The sequence below is a fragment of the Phacochoerus africanus genome, chromosome 15 (assembly GCF_016906955.1).
Source record: "Phacochoerus africanus isolate WHEZ1 chromosome 15, ROS_Pafr_v1, whole genome shotgun sequence".
NCBI classification, from domain to species: domain Eukaryota; kingdom Metazoa; phylum Chordata; class Mammalia; order Artiodactyla; family Suidae; genus Phacochoerus; species Phacochoerus africanus.
This window is the reverse complement of record NC_062558.1, coordinates 107,237,022-107,259,155: the sequence shown is the minus strand read 5'-3', so window position 1 is coordinate 107,259,155 and position 22,134 is coordinate 107,237,022. Positions and strand designations below refer to the sequence as shown.

Sequence of the window (22,134 nt, the reverse complement as noted above, 5' to 3'; positions counted from 1 at the left end):
TCTCTTCTACCCCGAACGACAACGGGCCACAAAAGAGCAAGAGACAGAAATAAAAGGGGGGTAAACCATGGATGTTCTTCTGGAAGATTTTTTAGTCATTCTGAAGCAGAATGAAATTCCAGTGCCCATCAAATCATGTGGATTATCGTTTCTCCCTTTTATTCCACACCAACCGAGGACTCACTTCCTCTAAAGGAGTGAGAGCCTGCCAGAACGTCAGACGTTTCCAGGGATCTCCTCTCTTCCTTGGCCCCTTCACCTAAAGTCACGTAAAATGAGCTGAAGCTTCAGCAGCCTTCTGACTGTAATACCTTTGAGGTCTAACAGGTTGTAGAATTTCAAATAATTTGAGACCCCAAGGACCATGGGGGGGTATTTAAAACCAATTTATTTATTTTTATTATTTTTATTTTATTTATTTATTTTTTATTTTTTGTCTTTTTGCTATTTCTTGGGCCGCTCCCGCGGCATATGGAGTTTCCCAGGCTAGGGGTCTAATCGGAGCTGTAGCTGCCAGCCTACGGCAGGGCCACAGCAACTCGGGATCCGAGCTGCGTCTGCAAGCTACACCACAGCTCACGGCAACGCCGGATCGTTAACCCACTGAGCAAGGGCAGGGATCGAACCCGAAACCTCATGGTTCCTAGTCGGATTCGTTAACCACTGCGCCATGACGGGAACTCCTAAAACCAATTTAAATTGTAAGCACTGTCTTGTTTTTTGGTAACTAAAGAAAGGAGTAAGGCTGCCTCCAATGACTTAAAAAAGTCTGCATCCCCAGATGAACAATCTCAGTGTATGTAAGAGCTTAAAGATGAATGGTCATTGTTAATGGCACCTATTTTACAAATTATAGAACCTGAGTATGCAGAGATCACCTTACTGACCTATTGATGTCTGCATTGAAGGCACCTTGGAATCAATTGCTTTTCATTTGCAAATTCATTACAAAGGGCCCAAGGGTCAGCTCTCTCTCCCCCTCCCCTCCCTCCCGCCAATTTCTGCAGAAATTGATGTGATTTCTGCAAGTAAGCTCAAGGCTAAAGGTAAAACTAATTTGAATGCTTCCATAGAGTTGGTTATGATGAAATTTGCCCAGAATGATGGGAGTTATTAATGTATCTCCTCTCCTCAGAGGTCATTGTGTAAGAATGTCAAGTCTAAGTGGGCCGAACAAGGTTTACTTAGTGGGAAAGAGGTTCCAGAGTTCGAAGTGGCTTGTAACCTCCAGGTGTCCGCCTTCTGGACCCTTCCCCCCTTCAACCTAAAACAGTTCTCCGGCAGATTTCTACCTTGGGATCACAGCTCTAATTCTAACATGAAGAGTTAAAGGAGAAAACAAAAATGACCTTACAGTTCACCGTTAAAATTCAAAATATGAGCTCTGTCCTCTCGGGGAGGGTGGACGGTCTGACTCTACCCACCAGCCGTGTTCTCAAAGTCCAGTTAAACTGTAAAAGGCAATTTTCGTCATCGTCTCGTGAAATTGTCTAGTTATACAGCGCAATATTTAACACCCTTTTTGTACATGGATTTCATTGCCACGAAGCGCAGAAAAGAGCACCACTGGCCCACCATCAGTCAGATCTCCAAATTCACGCATTTAGGAAGATGTGATGGATTTTACAGGGCGGGGAAGACTGCTTCCAGTGTCAACCTTAGTGTGAAAAGAACCATGCGGAATTTAAATGTTTGCTTTGGTTCAAATCGGTGTTAATGCTCCTTCCCTCCCCCTCCCCCGCCCCCACCGTGGCCCTTTTTTAAGTTTGCAACATTTAGAATCCAACAGCGATTTCCTCCTGAGACCTAGACCTAGAAAACTCCTCGGGGTCCCCCCCAGTGGCCTCAGGAGGCAGAGTGCCCGCTCCTTTTGTTTTTCCGTTCACTTTTCTGTGTTGAGACAGTTCTCCTAGTGTTGCCCCTTCTTCGTTTGAGCCGGTCTCCGTGTTTGTCTTTTATGTCTTTATGCTCATTTCTTCATTTCCTCCTCTGCTTCCGGTCAGCCTCCCAAAAAGATATGGGATTATACTCCTGGAGACTGCTCTATCCTTCCTAGAGAGGATAGAAAGGTAATTCCACTGTGCCTCCTCCCGTGGGCTGTGTGCGTGCGCTCTGGCCTGGCAAGTGTGAGTGTGTTGTGGGGTGTGGTCTTTTATTTTCTTAAATCCCATTTTTTCTTTTTTTTTTTTTTTAACTTTTATGTTTTTTTCCTTTAACTCGATTGTAACTCTGTTTCCTTTTTTGGCTTGGTGGTAAAACCGTTTCACAAAGTCTCTAAGACGGTCTACTAATGTGTAGAGGGTTTTTTAAAGCAATTACTCACTTCTCTGACCTAGCGAATCAGTCACAGTCACCATAGGCTGCAAAGAGAGAACCATAGGTATTTCCTTGAAGGTAGGTGTTCTGGGTGGTATCTGTAGCTGCTCTCTTGCTCGAGCGGATAGAATAGAGTTTTGGAGCTCTGATGACCTCAGGATTTCTATTCTCCATGCCTAAGGTTGCCTTCTCTGTTTTCCTGTCTTTTTAACTCATTTCTAGTCAGCTCTTGTGTTTTTTAGTCGTGCCATCTTTGCCTTGTTCATGTGTGACACTAAAAAACTCACTTTTCAAACGTAACCTTCCCCGCGGGCTGCCTTCCCTCCTAACGAAAACCCTCTTTCCCATCTTTTCTCTCTTGAACCAGACTAATCTAGAGAAAGATCTCAACCTCTGCCCAACAGAGTTAGAGGCAGATTTAGGAAAAACGGAGCCGCTTACTAAAGCACCCAGTGCAAACCTGTCACAGGTACTTCCGAGTTTTTCTCCTGCCCCCTCCCTCATTCCCTTTGCTTTCCTCCCTGTTCCATGGTTTTTGATGGAGTCGAGGTGATGGACGGATATGCCGGTTATTTTTAAGGTGCATGGCTTTCGGACTCTTGTTCAGCTCCCCGCCCCCACCCCTCAACTGAATTTTTGCTTGGATTTCTCGAGCTTGGCATCTTCCTTAAAGGGGATTTTTCAAATATATGCAGGGTGGCTGCTGCTTTAACTACCCCCCCCCCCAACCCCAATCCTCTTTCTCTGCTTTCAAGGGGTTACCCTTCTGGTTCCCCTTCATCCTCTTGGGTGTATATCTTCGCTGGATTTTCAGGGAGTCACTTTTCAGAGTCAACTTCCTTGTCTTTTTTGCAGCCCTGGGAGATCCCAACCTCAGAGATCCTTTTCCGAAACACAGCAGCAGTGAGCTGCGTGCCTCTAACGTGCATGGCACCATCAGGGTCGTTAGTAGTATTTGTGATTTGAAAGGTCAGAAAGTTCTCAGTGAAAAAAAAAAAAAAACGCACTCCAGAAGCCAGTCACAACTATTTACCACTCAGCCCGAATTGATATCTTTAAAGAGAGCTCCGTTCCCATGTGGTTTCTTAAAGGATGCGTAGGAGAGAGTCCAAGGTAACTGGGCTCCCAAGGGGAAGGAAAACAGCAAAGGTTTGGAGAACTGCCCTGGGGGCTCCATGGCAAAACAAAGGAGACTCTCACAAGGAAGGGGAATCTTTACAGGAAATAGGAATGGAATGCGGACGCTGCTGGAGAGGCTCAGATGTCCATAGGCTGTGGCGAGAGAGATGGAGGATATGCTCACGGATTGTGTTATTCTTAGATGTAACTGAGACATGGAGGGTCAGACTACCTTGGGTACGAAGTTGTGTCAGACTCAAACTGGGGGATTGTGGCTGCAGCACAAGGGGCTGGGATAAGAGGGGCAGAAGCTGAGACCCGCAGGCAGCTCCCGGGGAGTTAGGGTTTGGGAATTGGAGTCACTGAAGGATGAGGTAGCCAGCAGGACCCGCGGTCAGGCCTTTGGGGTGGGGGGACTGAAGGCAAGCGACAGTGCAATCAGGCAGCTAGGTGACGGGGTGGGCAGAGTGGGAGCTGAGTTTCCAGCCAGGGTGCAGACGGGGTACCAACCCGTGGGAAGGGAGGGTGGAGCTAGTTCTGAAGGAGAACTGTGGCTGCAGGTAAGAGCTAAAGTGAGCTGGGGGGCAGGGCGGGAGCCCAGAACGAATTGGCAGGCACGTTTCCCCCAAGTCTGAGTGGTTCTGTAACACGTGCCAGGCTGGAAGGCAGCTAGAGGAGGACTCACCACCTGCAGCCTCCCTCGGGCAGCAATGGCATCCAGTCCTCACAACCCTGCCTGGGGCTGGGTGCACCGAAGAGGTGCCTGATGCAGGGCTGGATCCTCTTGACATTGGTTCAGTCGTGTGTGACCCCTAGTCCCTAATGTGTGGGCAAGATGTGCTGAGAGAGGTTCTAAATCAGCACGAAGAGTGGACGTGGCCTCCAAGGGCATGACAGCGTCATCATGCTCATAAACAAAAGATCTCCAGCAGTTCACAGCGCTGCCTGGTAAGAGCTAAGTGAACGCTACAGGCTCTGAGTGCTCAGAAGAGGGAGAAATCGTCCAGGAAATCATGGGCGACTTCGCAAGCTTGTGGAATTTGGGTCTGCGGGGAGAATGGGGGCCATCCCTCTGAGGCACATCGAGGGGCCCCAAAGCGAGTGTGTTTCGGGTTTACTCAGGAATAAAGTAGATGCATACAGCTGTGATAGGCAATTTGGGGTAGTAACGGTGGGAGGTAGGTTTGGGAAAAGAGGGTTGGCCCTGGATTGTAGAGTCAGAACATATGGTTAAGGAGATGATTGAGCTTTCCCTCAGGCCAGCAATGGAATTCAGGAAGTGTTTTAGAGAATTAGTGTCCTCATGCTAGAGAAACTGAGTGGAAGGGAAACCCTCTAGTCGGAGGCTGAGAGGGCGAGGAGGCTACTGCAGGAGTCCAAGCGTGTAGGGGTGAGACCCCCAACACCATGGCCACCCACCTGGAGGGCGGGGGAGGGTGGATGTGAGAGATCCCAGAGGAAGTTGCAATGGGACATTTTAACGAATCGATGTGAGAATAGAGAATTGGGGGGATGGGATGGAGACACGGCAACTACAGCGTTTTGGTCGGGAAGCTGGAAGAATGGGGACATCAGTATGTCACATAGGAAAGGTGGGGAGGAAGTAAGTGCAGAGGGAAGATGAGGGAGGTGGTTTGGGGTAGTTTATTTTCCAGGTGGTCTTTGGGTCTCCTATAGGGAGTATCCAATAGACAGTTGGAAGCAGAAGACTAGATCTCCTAAGAAGTGAAGGTTGACATCCTGGGGTAGATGAACAGATGGAAGGGAGGCCCACAGCCACCCATCTGGATGTTGGATGCCACGGAATGGGAGGCGGAGGGCCAGGTCAGAGAAAAACAGAGTGAGGAGCAAACGTGGAGGTGGGGCAAGTTGAGAGCTGCCTGAGGGGCCCCCTAAAAATAGACCTTGAGAAAAGTTCAGTGCATTTGACAACCAAGAGGCTTCTAAAGACTTTGGAGGTTGCTGGGTAAGTAGTTGACAGGGGCTCAAGTATATGGTGAAGCGTGAAGGGGACCCCCCAGGGTCCAGCACTGACTGACAATGTGTGACAGTGGAAGGAAGGTGTGGGGGAGTTTCCAGAGGACCGATCGGGGTTGCGCAGAAGTTTCTTCCAAGATGGACACCCATGATGAGGCAGGTGCGAGGTGTAGTGGGGGTCCCGTGCAGGCAAGGGGGCTGGCAGGATGAATACGGAGATGGGAGCAGTGCCTTCTCAGGAGTAGTGGGGCTGGGAGTACAGGGGGGCTGGGGGATCGAGCCCCTGATGAGGGCTGTTTCCCCTCCCATCATCTTCTTTCACAGTCTTTTCCTTTTCCTGGCGTTTCTCTCCTTTCCCCAGATATCTCTTCGCCCAAGAGCTTGTTTTTCTTGAAGTGGTCTTTAGTGGAGATAGGAGCATCTTTATTTTTTATTTATTTATTTGTTTATTTACTTATTTATTTTAGGGCCACCTCCGAGGCATGTGGAGGTTCCCAGGCTAGGGGTTGATTCAGAGCTGCAGCTGCCAAGCTGCGTCTGTGACCTACACCACAGCTCATGGCAACGCCAGATCCTTAACCCACTCAGCCAGGCCAGGGATTGAACCTGCACCCTCATGGATACTGGCCAGATTCGTTTCCGCTGAGCCAGGACGGGAACTCCAGGAGCATCTTTAAAAGTGACCTTGACATTGGTTTATTCACCTACCAGGTGATTTTTAAAAACAAATGTATCAAACCCCTTGCCTTTCTTTCTCCATGACAACAGAAACTGTAAACTGTAATTATGCTGCTTTTTCTCTGCATAGAGCTCTTGACTGTTTTCTTCCTTTTGCATAGTGGCCTGTATTTTTATAGCATGTCCCCCCACTCATGCTGAAACAGTCGTTAATAGGTTTTGTGAAACTGTGTTTCTATTTCCACACCTTTGAATCTGCAGGGGTGGACAAGTGATCCAGAAAGACAGTCTTTTTTTTAATTTTTATTTTTATGTTTGTCTTTTTTGTCTTTTTAGGCCCAAACCTGCGGCATATGGAGGTTCCCAGGCTAGGGGTCTAATCGGAGCTGTAGCTGCCAGCCTGTGCCACAGCCACAGCAACGCCAGATCTGAGCCACATCTGTGACCTACCCCGCAGCTTACGGCAATGCCAGATCCTCGACCCACTGAGCGGGGCCAGGGATCAAACTCACAACCTCATGGTTCCTACCGGATTCATTTGCACTTTGCCACAACGGGAACTCCCAGAAGTACAGTCTTTTAAAATGCATTTTTGCATCCTGTACCTGAAGTGTTGGATGACTCTGTTTCTGGTTGTGGCTTTTGGGTGCATGAAGGAGTCTGGTGGGCTTGGCGGTGGGGGGCGGGGGTGCTGGGGGTAAGCTGTCCATGTCGCTAATGCATGTTGCCATGCGGTGGGCCTGTGACTGAAGATAAACATGAGGGGTGGGCCATCCCCCGACCCACCTGGAGAGTCTTGGCTGCAGCCACTGGGAGACAAAAGCCCAGAAACCCTCCTCCTAGAGGAAGAACCCCACCCTCCCCCAGCACTGAGGCCTTGGGGAAGGGGCTTGTCTCATTTTCCCCTTGGCTTGAAATGTTTGAGTCAAAGTAAATCATCATCTTTTTTTTTTTTTTTTTTTTTTGACATTTACAGAGCTCAGCAGTCAGCCCCACTCCAGAAACTTCTTCAGAGCCTCCTGGATAGTAAGTTGCCCTTGTTTCCATGGCTTGATGTATTAAATGTTAGAACTGGGGAGAGGCTTGTGTTTTATTTGTATCAGTCTAGTGGTTTGGAATGACATGCAATTTGGTGATAAGTAGCAATGGTGGTCTTCCAGTTAGTTTTTTCCTCCTCCTTTTCCAAGTTAGTTTTGGGATGAATCATATTACCTTTGATAAGTTTTTCCTTGTGTTGGCATCTTTACTATTAGAATGTAAATTCAGGAGTTCCCTTAGTGGCTCAGCAGTTAACGAACCTGACTAGGATCCATGAGGATGAGGGTTCAATCCCTGGCCTCGCTCAGTGGATTAAGGATCCTGCATTGCCGTGAGCTGTGGTATAGGTTGCAGACACGGCTCAGATCCTTCGTGGCTGTGACTGTGGCTGTGGCGTAGGCCAGCAGCGATAGCTCCGATTCTACCCCTAGCCTGGGAACCTCCATATGCCACAGGTGCAGCCCTAAAATGCACAAAAAAAAAAAAAAAAAAAGTTCATTTATTGATTCCTGGGGTGGGGTGGGGTGAAAAAGACTACATCTGCTATAAAACTGGGGGTGGGGTCCTCAGGCTGGACCTGTCACAGGGAAAGATGGAGCCAAGAAGGGGCCGACTTGTCTGATTCTCCATCTCAGAGATCTGTACTCCCTGAGACCAGTTCTGAGAACCCTGCCTGGGTGATGAATGCGTAGCCCACTCCTTCATGGTGTAACCCCCAGCCTCCTTTCCCCCTCCCCCACACCATCCATGGTCTCTCCCAGGTTGCTTGTCTCCGTACTTTATGATGCAGCTGTTATCCCAAATGTTTGTGCCCCCTGCCCACCCCCCCACCCCCCCGCCCCCAGATTTGGCTTGTGTAAATGGACTCTATCACAGCCTTCCTATACCCAGTCTCATGATAGTACCTCTCCACACTTCTCTGGCTCTCTACTTGTATTATGCTCTTGTGTTTTTATAACTACAATACATTGTAAACTCTCTGAGGGTAAGTACTGCATCTCCATAGTGCCTGGTGTGTCCAGTAGGTAGGAGCGGCTTCTCATCTTACCACTGTTCTGTTACCATCTATGTGACGTTTGAAACAAGGAGGAAAGAAACGATATTACCCGATCATATTGTGAGTCCACCATGAACCAAGTTCCCCTATACCTAGTCTCATGTTCAAATAGAAGCCTGACTTGGTCTGAGGAATTCCCATTGTGGCACAGCGGAAATCTGACTAGGAACCATGGAGTTGTAGGTTCAATCCCTGGCCTCGCTCAGCGGGTTAAGGATCTGGCTTTGCCATGAGCTGTGGTGTAGGTCGCAGACACAGCTCAGATTCAGTGTTGCTGCGGCTGTGGTGAAGGCCAGCAGCTGTAGCTCTGATTGGACCCCTAGCCTGGGAACCTCCATATACTGCAGGTGTAGCCCTGAAAAGGAAAAAAAAAAAAATTGACTTGGTCTGAATGCAGAGTTTATGGATTAAGGTGGGAAATATTACCACCACTTGGGCATATCCAACCTCTCTCACCAAAGAAGGCATTTTGCAAGAGTAGTTGCATTTGAAAGTCATTCAGCTGGGACTAGGGTATTTTGGTGGAAAATCGCTTCAAGAGGCTGAGTGAATTTCTTCTGGATCTAAGGCACTATGCTGGGTCTTATAATAGGGGCATAAGATAGAGTCCCCTAAATAGCTTTAGGGACAAAACATACATCAAAAGAAAAAAAAAAGAAATGAAAAGGAAATGTGGCAAGTGAATGAACTAGATTGTAGAGGTTAAAAGTATTCAGAAGAGAAGGCAGCTCCCACCAGCTATCAGAGTTAGGAGCACAGGTCTTGAATGAAATGATCATTTATTGACAGCATTTGCTGTGTGCCCGGTCCTGTGCTTAGCACCGTATGTACGTTACCTCATTTAGTCCTCAACATTCTGGGATCAGGCGTTATTTTTAATCCCTGTTTTATAGGTGAGGAAACAAGCACATGAAGGTATGTGTGCCTAGGTTCTAAAGCCGTGTGTGGCAGAGCTGTTGCTGAATGAGAGCAGTGACGGTCCTGGCTGGGATCTACCAGTAAACTCTCACCTGTACCAATATGGATTCAAAACTGAGTAATCAATTAACTGAAGTCATGCTAGGCTTTACTGTTTTGAGTGATAAAAAAAAAAAAAAACAAGCAACCATTTATGCAGTAGTGTGTTAGCAGGATTGAAGGGGACAAATGCAGACTTTTTAAAAGAGCAAATTGCTTTGAGACACTGAGTACTTGTGTACATAAACATATTTGATGTGTTAATTTACCAAGTGCTCTATTTGTATCATTGAAATAGGTCGCCAGAGACCACTGTTTTTCAGCCAGAGCCCACACTTGGCAGGAATAGATGTTTTCCCCTCCTGCTATTCTTCCATGTGGGGAGTTTTCAATAATTCAGGCTCGGTTTTCTCCCAGTTTATAAGGTTTTTCTGTGTTTGGAATTGGTGAGGAGTCCGTCTAAGTGTGGCGCCTGACACATAGGCAAATGCACAGTAAATGCTGAAGAAATGATCTTAAATCTCCCTTAACTGGAATCCCACTTGCTTAGCACAGAGGCAGGTAGCTTGTGAACCTACCTGGCCTTTTTCATTGCACGGATGTGAATCATGCAAGAAAGAAACACTGGCTGCACTTTGACTTAAGCCAAGGACTAAGAAAGAGGAGTCATGGGTGGCTGGGGATCCAAAACTCTGTGGTCACTGCAGAAGTGATGCTGTTGTTTTAAATCCGTTTTCACATCTTAAGCAGACTGCAGTGTAGAATTTTATTAACATGATTCCATATCACAATATTAGAAGAACCTGGGACTAGAAAGGAATAAATCTACCCATTGTCCCAAGATCCCGATACAACTCTCAGTTCTTCCCTGCACAAAATGGATTTTTATAATCATGATCACACCGTATGTCCAACTTTGTCTTTTTGTCTTTTTGTTGTTGTTGTTGTTGTTGTTGCTATTTCTTGGGCCGCTCCCGCGGCATATGGAGGTTCCCAGGCTAGGGGTTGAATCGGAGCTGTAGCCACCGGCCTACGCCAGAGCCACAGCAACACGGGATCCGAGCCGTGTCTGCAACCTCCACCACAGCTCACGGCAACGCCGGATCGTTAACCCACTGAGCAAGGGCAGGGACCGAACCCACAACCTCATGGTTCCTAGTCGGATTCGTTAACCACTGCGCCACGACGGGAACTCCCGTATGTCCAACTTTGAATTTTATTTCCCTGGAGTTATCAGATCTGTAAGTTAGCTGTGTTGACTCCTCATTTTCTTCATTACTTAGCATTCATTAGCGTGGATAAATTTTTTGCTTAACCAAAGAGCTTTACTCTATATGGCCAGCAAGTGGCACTCAAGAACAACTGCTTTTTTCTAAATGGTCATGTTCCACTAGAGAAAACACGTTTTCCCCTTAATCTCACCTAAGATCAAAACACAAATCATTACCTAAAGAACTATGTGAAAGATTAGAGACACACACACAACCCTGCCCACCCCCCACCCCCCCAGCCCCGGGCCTTAAAAATGTCAGAAATCTGTGTGCATGTAGGCATTTAATTTCATAAAACCATTTGCTCCACTAAAAGGTATTTATTGAACAGTGGTCCTAGACACCAGGCATGCAAAGATGAGCAAGATAAACACCCTGGCCTCAAGGGGCTTAGAGTCTCATTGGAAAATTACACACTTGTACCTGACAACCAGAATGCAGGGTGGTACATTCAGTGATGGGATCCAGGAAAGAGTCAGCATCTCTGTTTTGTGGAGGAGGAAAGAAATGTTTTATAGCGGCACATCAAATAAGAAGTGAATGACAGTAACATTATATTATAACTACACAAAAATTTTTTTCCTGTAGCATAAAGCACTCTTCAAGATTGTCTAGACTCCCTCCCCCCAAATCTAGAAACAATTACTTTTTTTTCTTCTTAAATAGGTTTAAAAAAATTTTTTTTAATTATAGTTGATTTACAGTGTTCTGACAATTTCTGCTGCACAGCAAAGTGACCCAGCCGTACATCCATACGCATTCTTTGAATACCATGAGGCTGGACGTTTTTGTCTGCTTTGTCCTCGGTAGAATCTCCACCTAGGAGAGTGATTGACACTGAGGAGCTGCTAAGTAAATACTTGTGGAGTGAATGAGATGAGCATTGAGATGACAAACTGAGGTCTTCTGACAACATCACTGGCAGTGATTTGCAAGGATGATTGGAGGGAGTCGGAGCTGGAGAGGTGCCATGGGAGCAGTGCTGTGCTTCCTGCAGAGGCGGGGGTGAGCGGGGAGCTTGGGGAGCAGAGGAATTCATGTGAGCTGTGTCAAGGACAGGGAGTGAGCAGGACTTAGTGACTGCCTGGGTCTGGGGGGCAAGGAGAGGGAGAAAGGGGGTTGATACCCTCCGCTTTCTGGCTTGGGTGAAGGGGGAGATAGAGGAACACAGGTTTGGTTGGGACAGGTTGGGTTGAAGATGCCTGAGGACCGGGCATGTTTAGAAGGCAGTTGAATGTTTACGTCTGGGGTTCAAAAGAAAGGTGTGTACAGATTTGAAGATGGATTTCTCGGACCATCTCACCAACCCGTATTAGTTTTGCAGATGAAAGAGGCTGAGGCTGAAAGAAACGGATTCTTCCCAAGTTTTTAAACAGCGGGTTTGCCTCAGCCGATCACATTCCTTGTTGGAGCTGGGCTGGAATCTCAGCCTGCCCGGACCCTGCCTGCCTCCTCCAGAGCCCGCCTGTTAGTGTCATTGGGAACAGTTAGCCCTAAGACGATTGCTCTGTTCTCTCACTTTGTCCTTCCAGCGAGTGTGCTTTTGTTGACTGTCCCTTGAAACTCAGCAGCCAGCGCTGCATCTTAGCCAGAGGTCGAGTTCTCCACCGCTGTCTCCTGGCTTGCACTTTCCTAACCAAAAATGGCTCGACTCAGGCTACCCGAGGGCTGAGCTCCTGAATTGGATCTGTTTTGTTACGTAGTCAGTGGTTGCTAGCCCGAATTGGCCTTTCTCAATCAGTCTGGCAGGTTTTCCCATCCTCTCTGATCTGTTTGAACCACAGCAAAGACCCAAGAACTCTGTGACCTTCTGCACATGCCTTCACCACTCTGCTCCTGAGACTCCCCTTGGGGACACTGGGACAAATGATATGTCTTTCTAACCTTCGGCGAGCCAGTGGAGATGATACATTTAAAAACAGTGTTCAGGAGGGAGTTCCCATCATGGCACAGTGGTTAATGAATCCGACTAGGAACCATGAGGTTGTGGGTTCGATGCCTGGCGTCGCTCAGTGGGTTAAGGACCCAGCGTTGCTGTGAGCTATGGTGTAGGCCGCAGACGCAGCTCGGATCCTCATTGCTGTGACTCTGGCAAAGGCTGGTGGCTACAGCTCCAATTCGACCCCTAGCCTGGGAACCTCCATGTGCCGCAGGAGAGGCCTTAGAAAAGGCAAAAAGACCAAACAAACAAAAACAAAACAAAAACAGTGTTCAGGAGCTTTCAGGTGCCCTTTTTAAACAAGGAGGCCCTCCGTTGCAAAGTGTTCCACATCTGGAAAAACATGTTGGCTTTGGTATCAGAAAGAAAACAATTGGCTGCAGCAAATCTATTCTGAGAGGTTTCCTGAGGACTGGCTTGTTGTTCTAGTGGGAAGCAGGAAAACAGGGTGATAACGGGTGGAATAAAGCCAGAAGTGGGGTGGTTGTGGGAGGGAGGTGGGTTCTGACAACTGGTGAGGTGGGGGTGCGTGTGAGGTCAGGCAGCCAGTTACGGCTGAGAGTCTTAACCAAACGAAGTGAGGAGGCACAAGGGGGGTGGGCTTGGCAGTTCTGCCCGAGGCTGAGGTAGTTTCATGGGCAGCAGGACAGAAACCGCTGTCGGTCAGTCCCTGGTGCTGAGGGCGATCTGCTAACCCCACACCAAGGCAGACAGGGCTTTAGAGACGGTCCCCTCTCAGGATAGATCTCCGTCATCCCAGTGTGGGTTGGCGAGCCTAAAGGACATCTATTCGTGGATCTTTTCTCAGTTGAGGCTGTACAAAAAGGAGAAACATGGGGTTCAACTGGACAACAAAATAAAAAAATACAGCCAAAAGGAAGAGAATGGAGGCGCTCCTCTATGGCGCAGCGGGTTTAGGATCCAGCGTTGTCACTGCGAGGCTCGGGTTCCATCCCTGGCTCAGGAACTTACACATGCTGAGGATGTGGGCAAAAAGAAAAAGAAAAGAAGAGGGTGGACTGTGAAAGGGAAGTGTAGAAAAGGGGCAGGTTTATTTTTTCTTTCTTTCCTTTTTTTATGGGTGGGTGGGGGGGGCTGCATCCACAGCATGTGGCAGTTCCCAGCCTAGGCATTGAATCAGAGCTATAGCTGCTGGCCTACCCCACAGCCACAGCAACGCAGGATCTGAGCTGTGTCTGTGACCTATACCACAGCTCATGGCCATGTCAGATTCTTAACCCACTGAGCGGGGCCAGGGATCAAACCCATATCCTCATGGATACTAGTCAGATTCGTTTCCCGCTGAGCTACCATGGGAATGCCCCAGATTTATTTTTAATTGTGAAATTCAAATTTAAAGCCGGTTTAAATGAACTTACATTTATTTAAATTGGCAGAGTCCCTCAACCTTGCAAGGCAGCTTTAGGGGTTCTCCAGCCCTCGAGCAAGAGTTGATGGCTTTTATCAATCAGAACCCAGGGTAGTGGCTGGGGACGCCTCCTATAGGCAGAAGCAGGAGAGCCAAAAGCGGTGTGGGTGTCACCTCAGAGCCTGGAAAGCTGCACCTGCTTGTCTCTAGGGAGGGAGGGGTACCTCCAGGCAGGGGCCCAGTGCACAGTAAGGACAGCCAGCCTCAGCCCACGCTGTCCTAATCCCTTGTAGTTTCTCTTTCCACCCTTCGGATGACTCCCTGGTCACTGATATTGGGAGCTAGGAGACCTCAGTAAATGTGGTATAATTCTGATACTTGTGAAAGAATTTCTAAATGCATAATTTCACAAGTCAAAACATATCCTTAGATCATGTGTGCCAGTTTTACTTTCTGAAAATGTGACCTTTTATTCATTCAACCAATGTGTATTGAGTGCACCCATGGCCAAGATAGTCAAGTGGGCACCTGCAAACAAGGGCACAGCCTGGGAGGAAGAGCCTGGCTTCATTCTGCCCCTTCCAGGGGCTGCTCCTTGGAGACACACGCCCTGGAGGGTGCTCTGTAGCCTCGCTTCATTTGCCTGCTTTTACGTTGTCAGCTTCGATTCTTTCCCCTTAGATTCCCCTTAGGTTCTCCCATGTCGTCTGAGGAACAGGGAGAAGCATTTGATCCCCTGACCTAGGCTGGAGGAATGAGGAGGGACTGAGCACCTGGACAGCCTGGCAGTGCCCTGAGGAGACCTGGGAAGCCCTTAAAGCAGCGGTGGGCACAGAACCAGGGTCCAGGATTGGTGGAGACCAGGAAGGGGTTGTTACCAGTGCTGGAAGCAGTGGGGACCTTGACCACTTTGAGGTGGAGAGGTTGCCTGTCCTACCACAGTCTCATCTCTTTTCCGTTTCTGACTCCTTGTTCTGGACACTTGTCCAAGAGTGCACCCTGGCAGGTGGCCCTTGGCAGTGATGAGGCACACGAAGCTCCAGCATCTTTAAGCCTGTTTCCAGTGATGTGCGAGTCTGGGCTCTTGGAAGGCGCTGCCTCCTGGGTGGTCGGGAAATGTTACAGCGGCTGAGAGTATAGTCAGGGTATCTGACGGCAAGATTCAAGTTCCACCTCTGCCAGTCTCCTGACTGTGCCCTCCCTGTGCCTTGTCCTCATCTGAAAATGGGAGAAAGTAGGATTGCTTGTGGGAATTAGAGAATGATTATCAGGTGCTTAGCCCAGGGCCACCCACATGGGACGGCTCCCCAAGCAGGGTGTAGGGCTGCAGTTGCTGTCATTGTCTGTAACCATGGGGACCCAGAGTCTGTGGGAGTATAAAAATAACAGTGTAGTGATGCATGGGGAGAGGGAAAGAGATGGGAGATGGGAGCAAGCGAAGGCAGAACACCGTTCCTTGTAGAATCTAGGTTTCAAGGGTGGTGTCTCGGTGTCCACTATTGTAATTCCTTAACCTTTTCTTTCCCTTGACAATATTCACAATGAAATATTGAGATGAAGCAATTTCATCAAGCTGTTGATGTCTTAAGAGCTGGAAAGTCCATATTGATGTCAGTAACTGGAATTCAATAGGACTGAAAAGCAGCCTAGCGGGCACTTGAGTGCTTTTGTGGGAGAGAGGTCAGCACTTATCTGAGTGTGTGTGTGTGTGTGTGTGTGTGTGTGTGTGTGTGTGTGTCAGTGGACAAGGGCATAGAAAACTGGAATTGGGAGAGGGGGAAGGTTTAGCAAATAAGTGCTCTTACCTTTGCCTGTGCCCCACCTCATTCCCAAAAGGATTTGCGGTGATGTGCAAAAATACCTAGATTCTCAGCATGATCAAAATAAATGAAGGCTGGAGCTCCCGTCATGGCTCAGTGGTTAACAAATCCGACTAGGAACCATGAGGTTGCGGGTTCAATCCCTGGCCTCACTCAGTGGGTTAAGGATCCGGTATTGCCGTGAGCTGTGGTGTAGGTTGCAGAAGTGGCTCAGATCCCGCATTGCTGTGGCTCTGATGTAGTTCAGTGGCTACAGCTCCAATTCGACCCCTAGCCTGGGAACCTCCATATGCCATGGGAGCGGCCCAAGAAATGGCAAAAAGAAAAAAAAAAAACACAAAATAAATGAAGGCTGTAAGTGAGCCATAGTTTACACTTATAACACAATCATAAGATTCTCAATACACATTTTGAAAGCAGCTGGCGCAACATGTGGCTGGGATAAAAAGCACATGGATCCCAGCTTCCCGTTACACTTGGTGGCTGGTCTTCCTGGAGACCCAACACAGCTGGGTCACCCCCTTTCATGGTTGATTTCCATACTGCATTGGTCAAAGCACTTGCAAGGATCAACCCAGAAAAATAATCCAGGTGGTGGACCTGGAGTGGCCAAGACCAGCCATCAACATGCAGAGGCTCCACTTACATCCTTGGTTGTCCCATCTCGTGTGCAGCCACAGGGCCCCCAGCTCCTGGCCGACCCCTGCTACTGCCCTCTTTCCCTAGGAGGTATTTCTCAGAGTTCTTCTTTTAAAGCACAAATGCCATCATGTGGGTTAGAGCACCTTGCTGTTTGGACAGAATTCCTGAGCTCCCAGGGGCACCTGTGAGCCTGTCTTATCTATAGCGCTCTGTCTCGGTAAGAGTGTCCTTTTGAAAGGACGGTTCTTTTTTTTTTTTTTTTTTGTCTTATTGCCATTTCTAGGGCTGCTCCCGCAGCATATGGAGGTTCCCAGGCTAGGGGTCGAATCGGAGCTCTAGCTACCAACCTACGCCAGAGCCACAGCAACGCAAGATCTGAGCCGAGTCTGCAACCTACACCACAGCTCACGGCGACGCCGGATCCTTAACCCACTGAGCAAGGCCAGGGATCGAACCCGCAACCTCATGGTTCCTAGTCGGATTTGTTAACCACTGAGCCACGACGGGAACTCCAAAAGGATGGTTCTTGATTAGGATGCTAGGAAGGGTGTTGCCTTGTACACAGCTGGTAAGGTGCTTTTTTGAAAAAAATGTTAAAAATATTAAATCTTATTCTGTATATTTTTCCCCCTCTTCTCTCTTTGAAAATTCCATCGTTCTCAGTATATATTCTTCCAACTTCCACGCAGTGAAGAGGGAATCAGATGGGGCTCCTGGGGACTTTGCTAGCTTGGAGAACGAGAGGCAGATTTATAAAAGTGTCTTGGAAGGAGGAGACATCCCTCTCCAGGGCCTGAGCGGGCTCAAGCGGCCATCTAGCTCGGCCTCCACGAAAGGTAACTGGGTGAATCTGGGGGTGCTGCTTGCCCATCCACACCCATCATCGGGGTGTTGGCGGCGGGGCTGGGGGGTTGACCTCCAGCTACTGGGATAAGTTTTGACTTGTTCAGATCCATTTCCAGGCCATCAAGCCCACCTAGCCCCTCCCCTAGTGTTTCACCGGCCATTTTTCTTTCTGGTATCAATAGCGTCCCTTCCTTTGAACCCACTCTTGCTCTCCCTGAAGCATCTCTCTCTTTTTCGTTCTGATTCCCTTTTCTTAGAAATTAGCTGAGCTTTTCCTAACTCTAACAGGGTGACCATTTTTCGTTGCATCTTTGCACCTGCTTTGCAGCACAGATTATTTTGCTTCCGGACATCGACTGGAAATTAAAACCAAAACCCAAAAACCCCTTATGACAAATGAGCATGTTACCTCTCCTTTTTTTTTTTTTTTTTCCTTTTCGTAGCAGCTTTCAGCTTTAACCTAATGGGTCTGTTTATTTTATTCTGCATGCTTTCCAGTGGATCGTAAAGGTGGGAATGCTCACATTATTTCTTCATCTTCAGTCCATAGCCGAGCGGGTCACACTAGCAGTGTGTTAGGCCCTGGGTGTAAGCACAAGAAACCCCTGTCTGCCGCGAAAGCCTGCATTTCGGAAATCCTCCCCTCCAAATTCAAACCCAGGCTCTCTGCTCCCAGCGCTCTTTTGCAGGATCAGAAGAGCATCCTGTTGCCATCAGAAAAGGCTCAGAGCTACGAGAACTTGTGTGTCTCGGTTTCTCTGGGTGACTCCAAGAGAGGCCTCCCCCTGCAAGTGGGGGGCAGCGTGGAGAACCTGCTGATGCGCTCGAGGCGGGACTACGACGGCAAGTTGGGCAGCACCATGAGCCTGCAGGAGTACAGCACTGGCGCCAGGAGGCCCTGCCCGCTCTCCAGAAGGGCCGGCTCGCAGTTCACCGTGCTCTACCGGGACATGCACCACATCAACCGGGCCGGCCTCTCCCTGGGCTCCGTCTCCTCCTCCAGTGTACGGGATCTTGCCTCCCACTTTGAGAGGAGCGGCCTGGCACTGTCCAGGGGCGAGCTGGGCCCCAGCCAGGAGGGCTCGGAGAACATCCCCAAGCACACCGTCTCCTCCCGCATCACGGCTTTCGAGCAGCTGATCCAGCGCTCACGCTCCATGCCGTCCCTGGACCTGTCGGGCAGGCTGAGCAAGTCCCCCACGCCCGCGCTGGCCCGGGGCGGCCTGACCTCCACCCGATCGGCCGAGTCCCTGCTAGAGTCGACGAAGCTCCGGCCCAGAGAGGTGGTGGGGGGGCTCAGCCCCGAAGGCCTCTATGCCTCCCCAATATGTAGCCGGATGGCGGACCCCACCCTGGGCTTCCGGGGCCTCGTGCCTTCCGAGCCCCTCTCCACCTGCTCAGACGAGCTGGACCGCTGCTCTAACATCTCCAGCGACAGCCGAGAGGGCAGCAGCAGCAGTGTGCACGGAGACTTCCCCAAACACCGCCTCAACAAGTGCAAGGGCACCTGCCCAGCCTCGTACACCCGCTTCACCACCATCCGGAGGCACGAGCAGCAGCAGACCTGCAGGCGGCCCGACTGGCGCCCAGACCCCCGGGGGGACAAGGCCACGCTCCTCAGGAATATCTACCTAATGAGCCCCCTCCCTTTTCGGTTGAAAAAGCCTCTCCAGCACCCCCCTAGACAGCCTTGCTCCGGGGACTTCTCAGGCCAGAAGGCAGAGCCCCCCAGTCAGCCCCATCTGGATGAGCCCCCCTCCGGGGAGAAGCCCTCGGTCCCCAAACGCCTGTCTTCCCGGCACACCATGGCCAGGCTGAGCCGGACCTCTGAGGCCCCTCAGGAGAGACCCTCAGCCCCGGAGGTCTGCCCGAGAGCCTTTAGTAACGGGAACTCCGTGTCATACCCAGACCACGGCCTGGACAGGAACAACAACCCCCAAAGTGAACTGGGAACATCCCTTGGAGGTGGCCTTCTGTGTCTTTGCCCCATCTCACTTCACCCATCTCTCCACTCTGCTTGCTTTGTTCCCTCCTCCCGTGTGCCCTTGGTGCTCATTTTCTGGTCCGTCCTTCGTTTTCTGTTTGTTTTGCTTGGCAATTAATCATGGCTCGTAGTGGCTGCACTTCTTTAAAAACAGACCCCCCGTGTCATTTAGACTAACCGCCAAACTCTGTTTCGAAAGAAAAATTGGCCGTTTAGCTCCTCTGAGAAATTTGTTCATTTGAACTCTTGAACACCTTTGCAGTTCACACCAATCTCAACTCACCCCGTGGTTTTTTGAGAGGCAGCCTCTCTCGGTGGCCGTGTGTGTGTGTGCGTGTGTGTGTGTGTGTGTGTGTGTGTACAGTGTGCGTCCCTGTAAGATCCTGCACGTCTCTTAATAGGGGCCCTTTTCAAAGAAAATCCTCTCTTTGCTCACGTTTTGCCTCTGATTAGTTTTCTTTGTATTAAACTAGTTCCTAAGTCAAGAAACAAGAGGGAGGGGATTTGGGTTTTTTTTCCTTCAGAATTTGAGTACTGACCACCAAAGACGGTGAACACTTGATATTATTTCTCACGGCTGAAAGGTGAAATCTCTTCCCAATCTGGTTTCCTACTCAAACCTTGCCTGTTTTAATTCTACTTTATTGTTTTGAAGATTCAGAATCGCCAAGGCATTTTATCCCAGCTGATTACTTGGAGTCTACAGAAGAATTTATTCGAAGACGTCATGATGATAAAGAGGTAATCGCCGCCTTTGAAATCTCTTAGCTCTTGGGCAGTTAAAAATATGAAGGAGGTACACATTCAGGGAGGGGACATGGTCTAGCAGTTAGAAGCAAACATTGGGTTTTCACAGGTGACTTTTTATATGACATAGGCTCCGTCACTCCTCTCTTACTCTACTTTTCCAAAAAGTAGGACTGATTTTCCCCAAGGCCCCAGGTTCCAAATGCCAAGGCCAGCCAGTACTGCGAGCCAGTACTGAACCTGGGAGGTTCAGAAAGAGGTTGCCCACCGCTGCATTCGGTGCCTTGCAAGGGGAACCCAGAGGCTCTTCCTCTTGTTATTAAGCAGAGTCCCCCACCTAATTACTCTCCAGGACAACCACCCTCCTGTTTCTCCAATACCACCCACTCTCTATTGGCATAAAGCATAGTTCACATTGAGAAGGATGCAGTAGGAGAAAGAGGACCCTGAAAAAGAATATAACCAATGGCACATTTTATAAAAACCGTTTTAAGTTGCCTTGAACTCAGAAGAAGAGAGATACCCCAATAAGCATTGGTAACTCCCCACCCCAGGACTTCGGGATGCAGAGCTTGTCTGGTGCGATGTCTGTCCTACAGTGGTAGAACTGACAGGTCCGAAAAGGAGCAGTGTTTCCTGGGGTTTAGGAAGGGGTCGTTCTGCATATCAGCTAAACAGGCAAGATCACAAGCTTCCATTGTGATGAAGCGTTGTTATGAGGCGTGCTTTCCAGACTTCATGTTCCCGTAAGAAAGAGCCCTATAGATTAAACAAGCCCTGATGAACATTTTCCCACAGTGAATTATGAGATGGAAGACTTGCTTTGAACCTGTTGGCGGCAGGGGAGGGCATTCATGTGTACACAGATCTGCCCCTTCCCCTGTAAAGTCTGAAGCCTTTTTCCTGGGTTGCTCTGTTTTGTTGAGTGGCTTCAGAGTGTAGGGGGAGTTTCCTGGTGGATTAGAGCAAGGCTGACATTGAAAAGAGCTGGAGAGTAACAGTCACCGCTGCCCGATGGGGAGACAAAGGGCAAAAATGACCATCGCTCCACCCCTCTCCAGGCACAACACAGACAGTTCGGTAAGACACTTGCACCTGTCCGTGGAAACAAGAAGAGGCACCTGATGGACAGAATTATTTGTAGTAATAAGGTGAAAACCCCACTCACAAGGAGTGTCCATTGGGCCACAGAACAGATGCCTTTTGGTCACTATCACTGAGATAACAAGATTCCCACGTATCTGAGCCGGGGCTTCTCTGATGAGAGAAGATGACATTCCGTTTGGGTAGCAGTACCCCTAGCATCCAACCCGGAAGGTTTTGTGATAGATGTCTTGCCTACCACATGGGCAGCAGATTTTACTTTGCTGGTTTCGCAATTCAGAGGGTGAGCAGCTCACCCTGAATAACACAGGCTCGGGAATCCTTGTGTCTTAATCCATCATTTTTGGCTTATGTGGTTAAACTGGGAATATGGGTTTACTGAGGTCACGTTCGGGTGCTGGGTAGGGAGCTCTGCTCCGTTTGCATCCTTCCATTTCCATTGCTTCAGCAATAACCCATGTCCCATCGAGGGGAATGACGGTCCTGGCTTTTTAATGGGCAGATGGCTTATTATTACCATTGGTGATAATGGCATCTCAGAGAGCGAGAACTCGTCAGTCCCGGGAGGGACATATAGCCAGTCCCCTTGTTTTATCTAGGAAAGGGCTGACACAGGGTGGCGGTTTGTCCAGGGCCACCGAGCAAGTTAACTTGTTCCAGAGGCAGAGCTGGAAACCAGGGCTCCCCTGTGCTTCACAGAGCACTTCCTCGTGTCTTGTCTTGATTAATCCTTACCACGCTTACCTGAGCACCGGAAAGCCACCACCAGTTGCTTTATTACTGGTGGGCCCTGGAGGAACATAGAACATGGGCCCTCCCTCCTTGGGGGCTAGGTGTCACTGAGGACATTTAATTGTGTGCTGGAAGAAGACTGATGCTTTATTGAGAATGCTAAGAATGATCAGTTCTAACTAGTGCTTTCCTGCAAGAAATGTCAATCCCAGGACCATAAGTTCAATTCGTATGGAGTAAGAAGACATTAAAATTCACTTCTATAGGGTCATTTCAGTAGGCAATGAGGACATGTAGTTAGATACAACATTGTTTAATTATTTTAAAAGGCCTTTAAAACTAGAAATAGATGACTATTTCCTTAGGAGAGGTTATTTCTTCTAAACCCAGGTACCATTATGCTTGGTTTATCTTCTGTATTCATAGTCTATGCCATGCCCTTAAACTCAGCTTCCTTTCACCTAATGAGGAAAGAGTTAAGTTAAAAGTAATGATCTGAGTTCCCATCATGGCTCAGCGGAAATTAATCTGAGTAGTA

The 22,134-nt window shown here is 48.9% G+C and overlaps 1 protein-coding gene across 41 annotated transcripts in view; it reads left to right on the top strand.

The window, feature by feature from the left end:
* Positions 1-22,134, top strand: part of SORBS1 (sorbin and SH3 domain containing 1) — a 242,569-nt gene that overhangs the window by 185,415 nt on the left and 35,020 nt on the right. For 18 of the 41 annotated variants that reach the window (XM_047760535.1, XM_047760533.1, XM_047760537.1 and 15 more), the window contains 5 exons: positions 2,004-2,069; positions 2,684-2,785; positions 7,067-7,116; positions 16,847-17,019; positions 19,669-19,754. In XM_047760535.1, the coding sequence (XP_047616491.1) occupies positions 2,004-2,069; positions 2,684-2,785; positions 7,067-7,116; positions 16,847-17,019; positions 19,669-19,754 (477 nt within the window). Of the gene's footprint in view, positions 1-2,003; positions 2,070-2,683; positions 2,786-7,066; positions 7,117-16,846; positions 17,020-17,527; positions 18,995-19,668; positions 19,755-22,134 lie in introns of all 41 variants that reach the window. The other 23 variants (XM_047760540.1, XM_047760562.1, XM_047760567.1 and 20 more) reach the window with 4 other exon arrangements.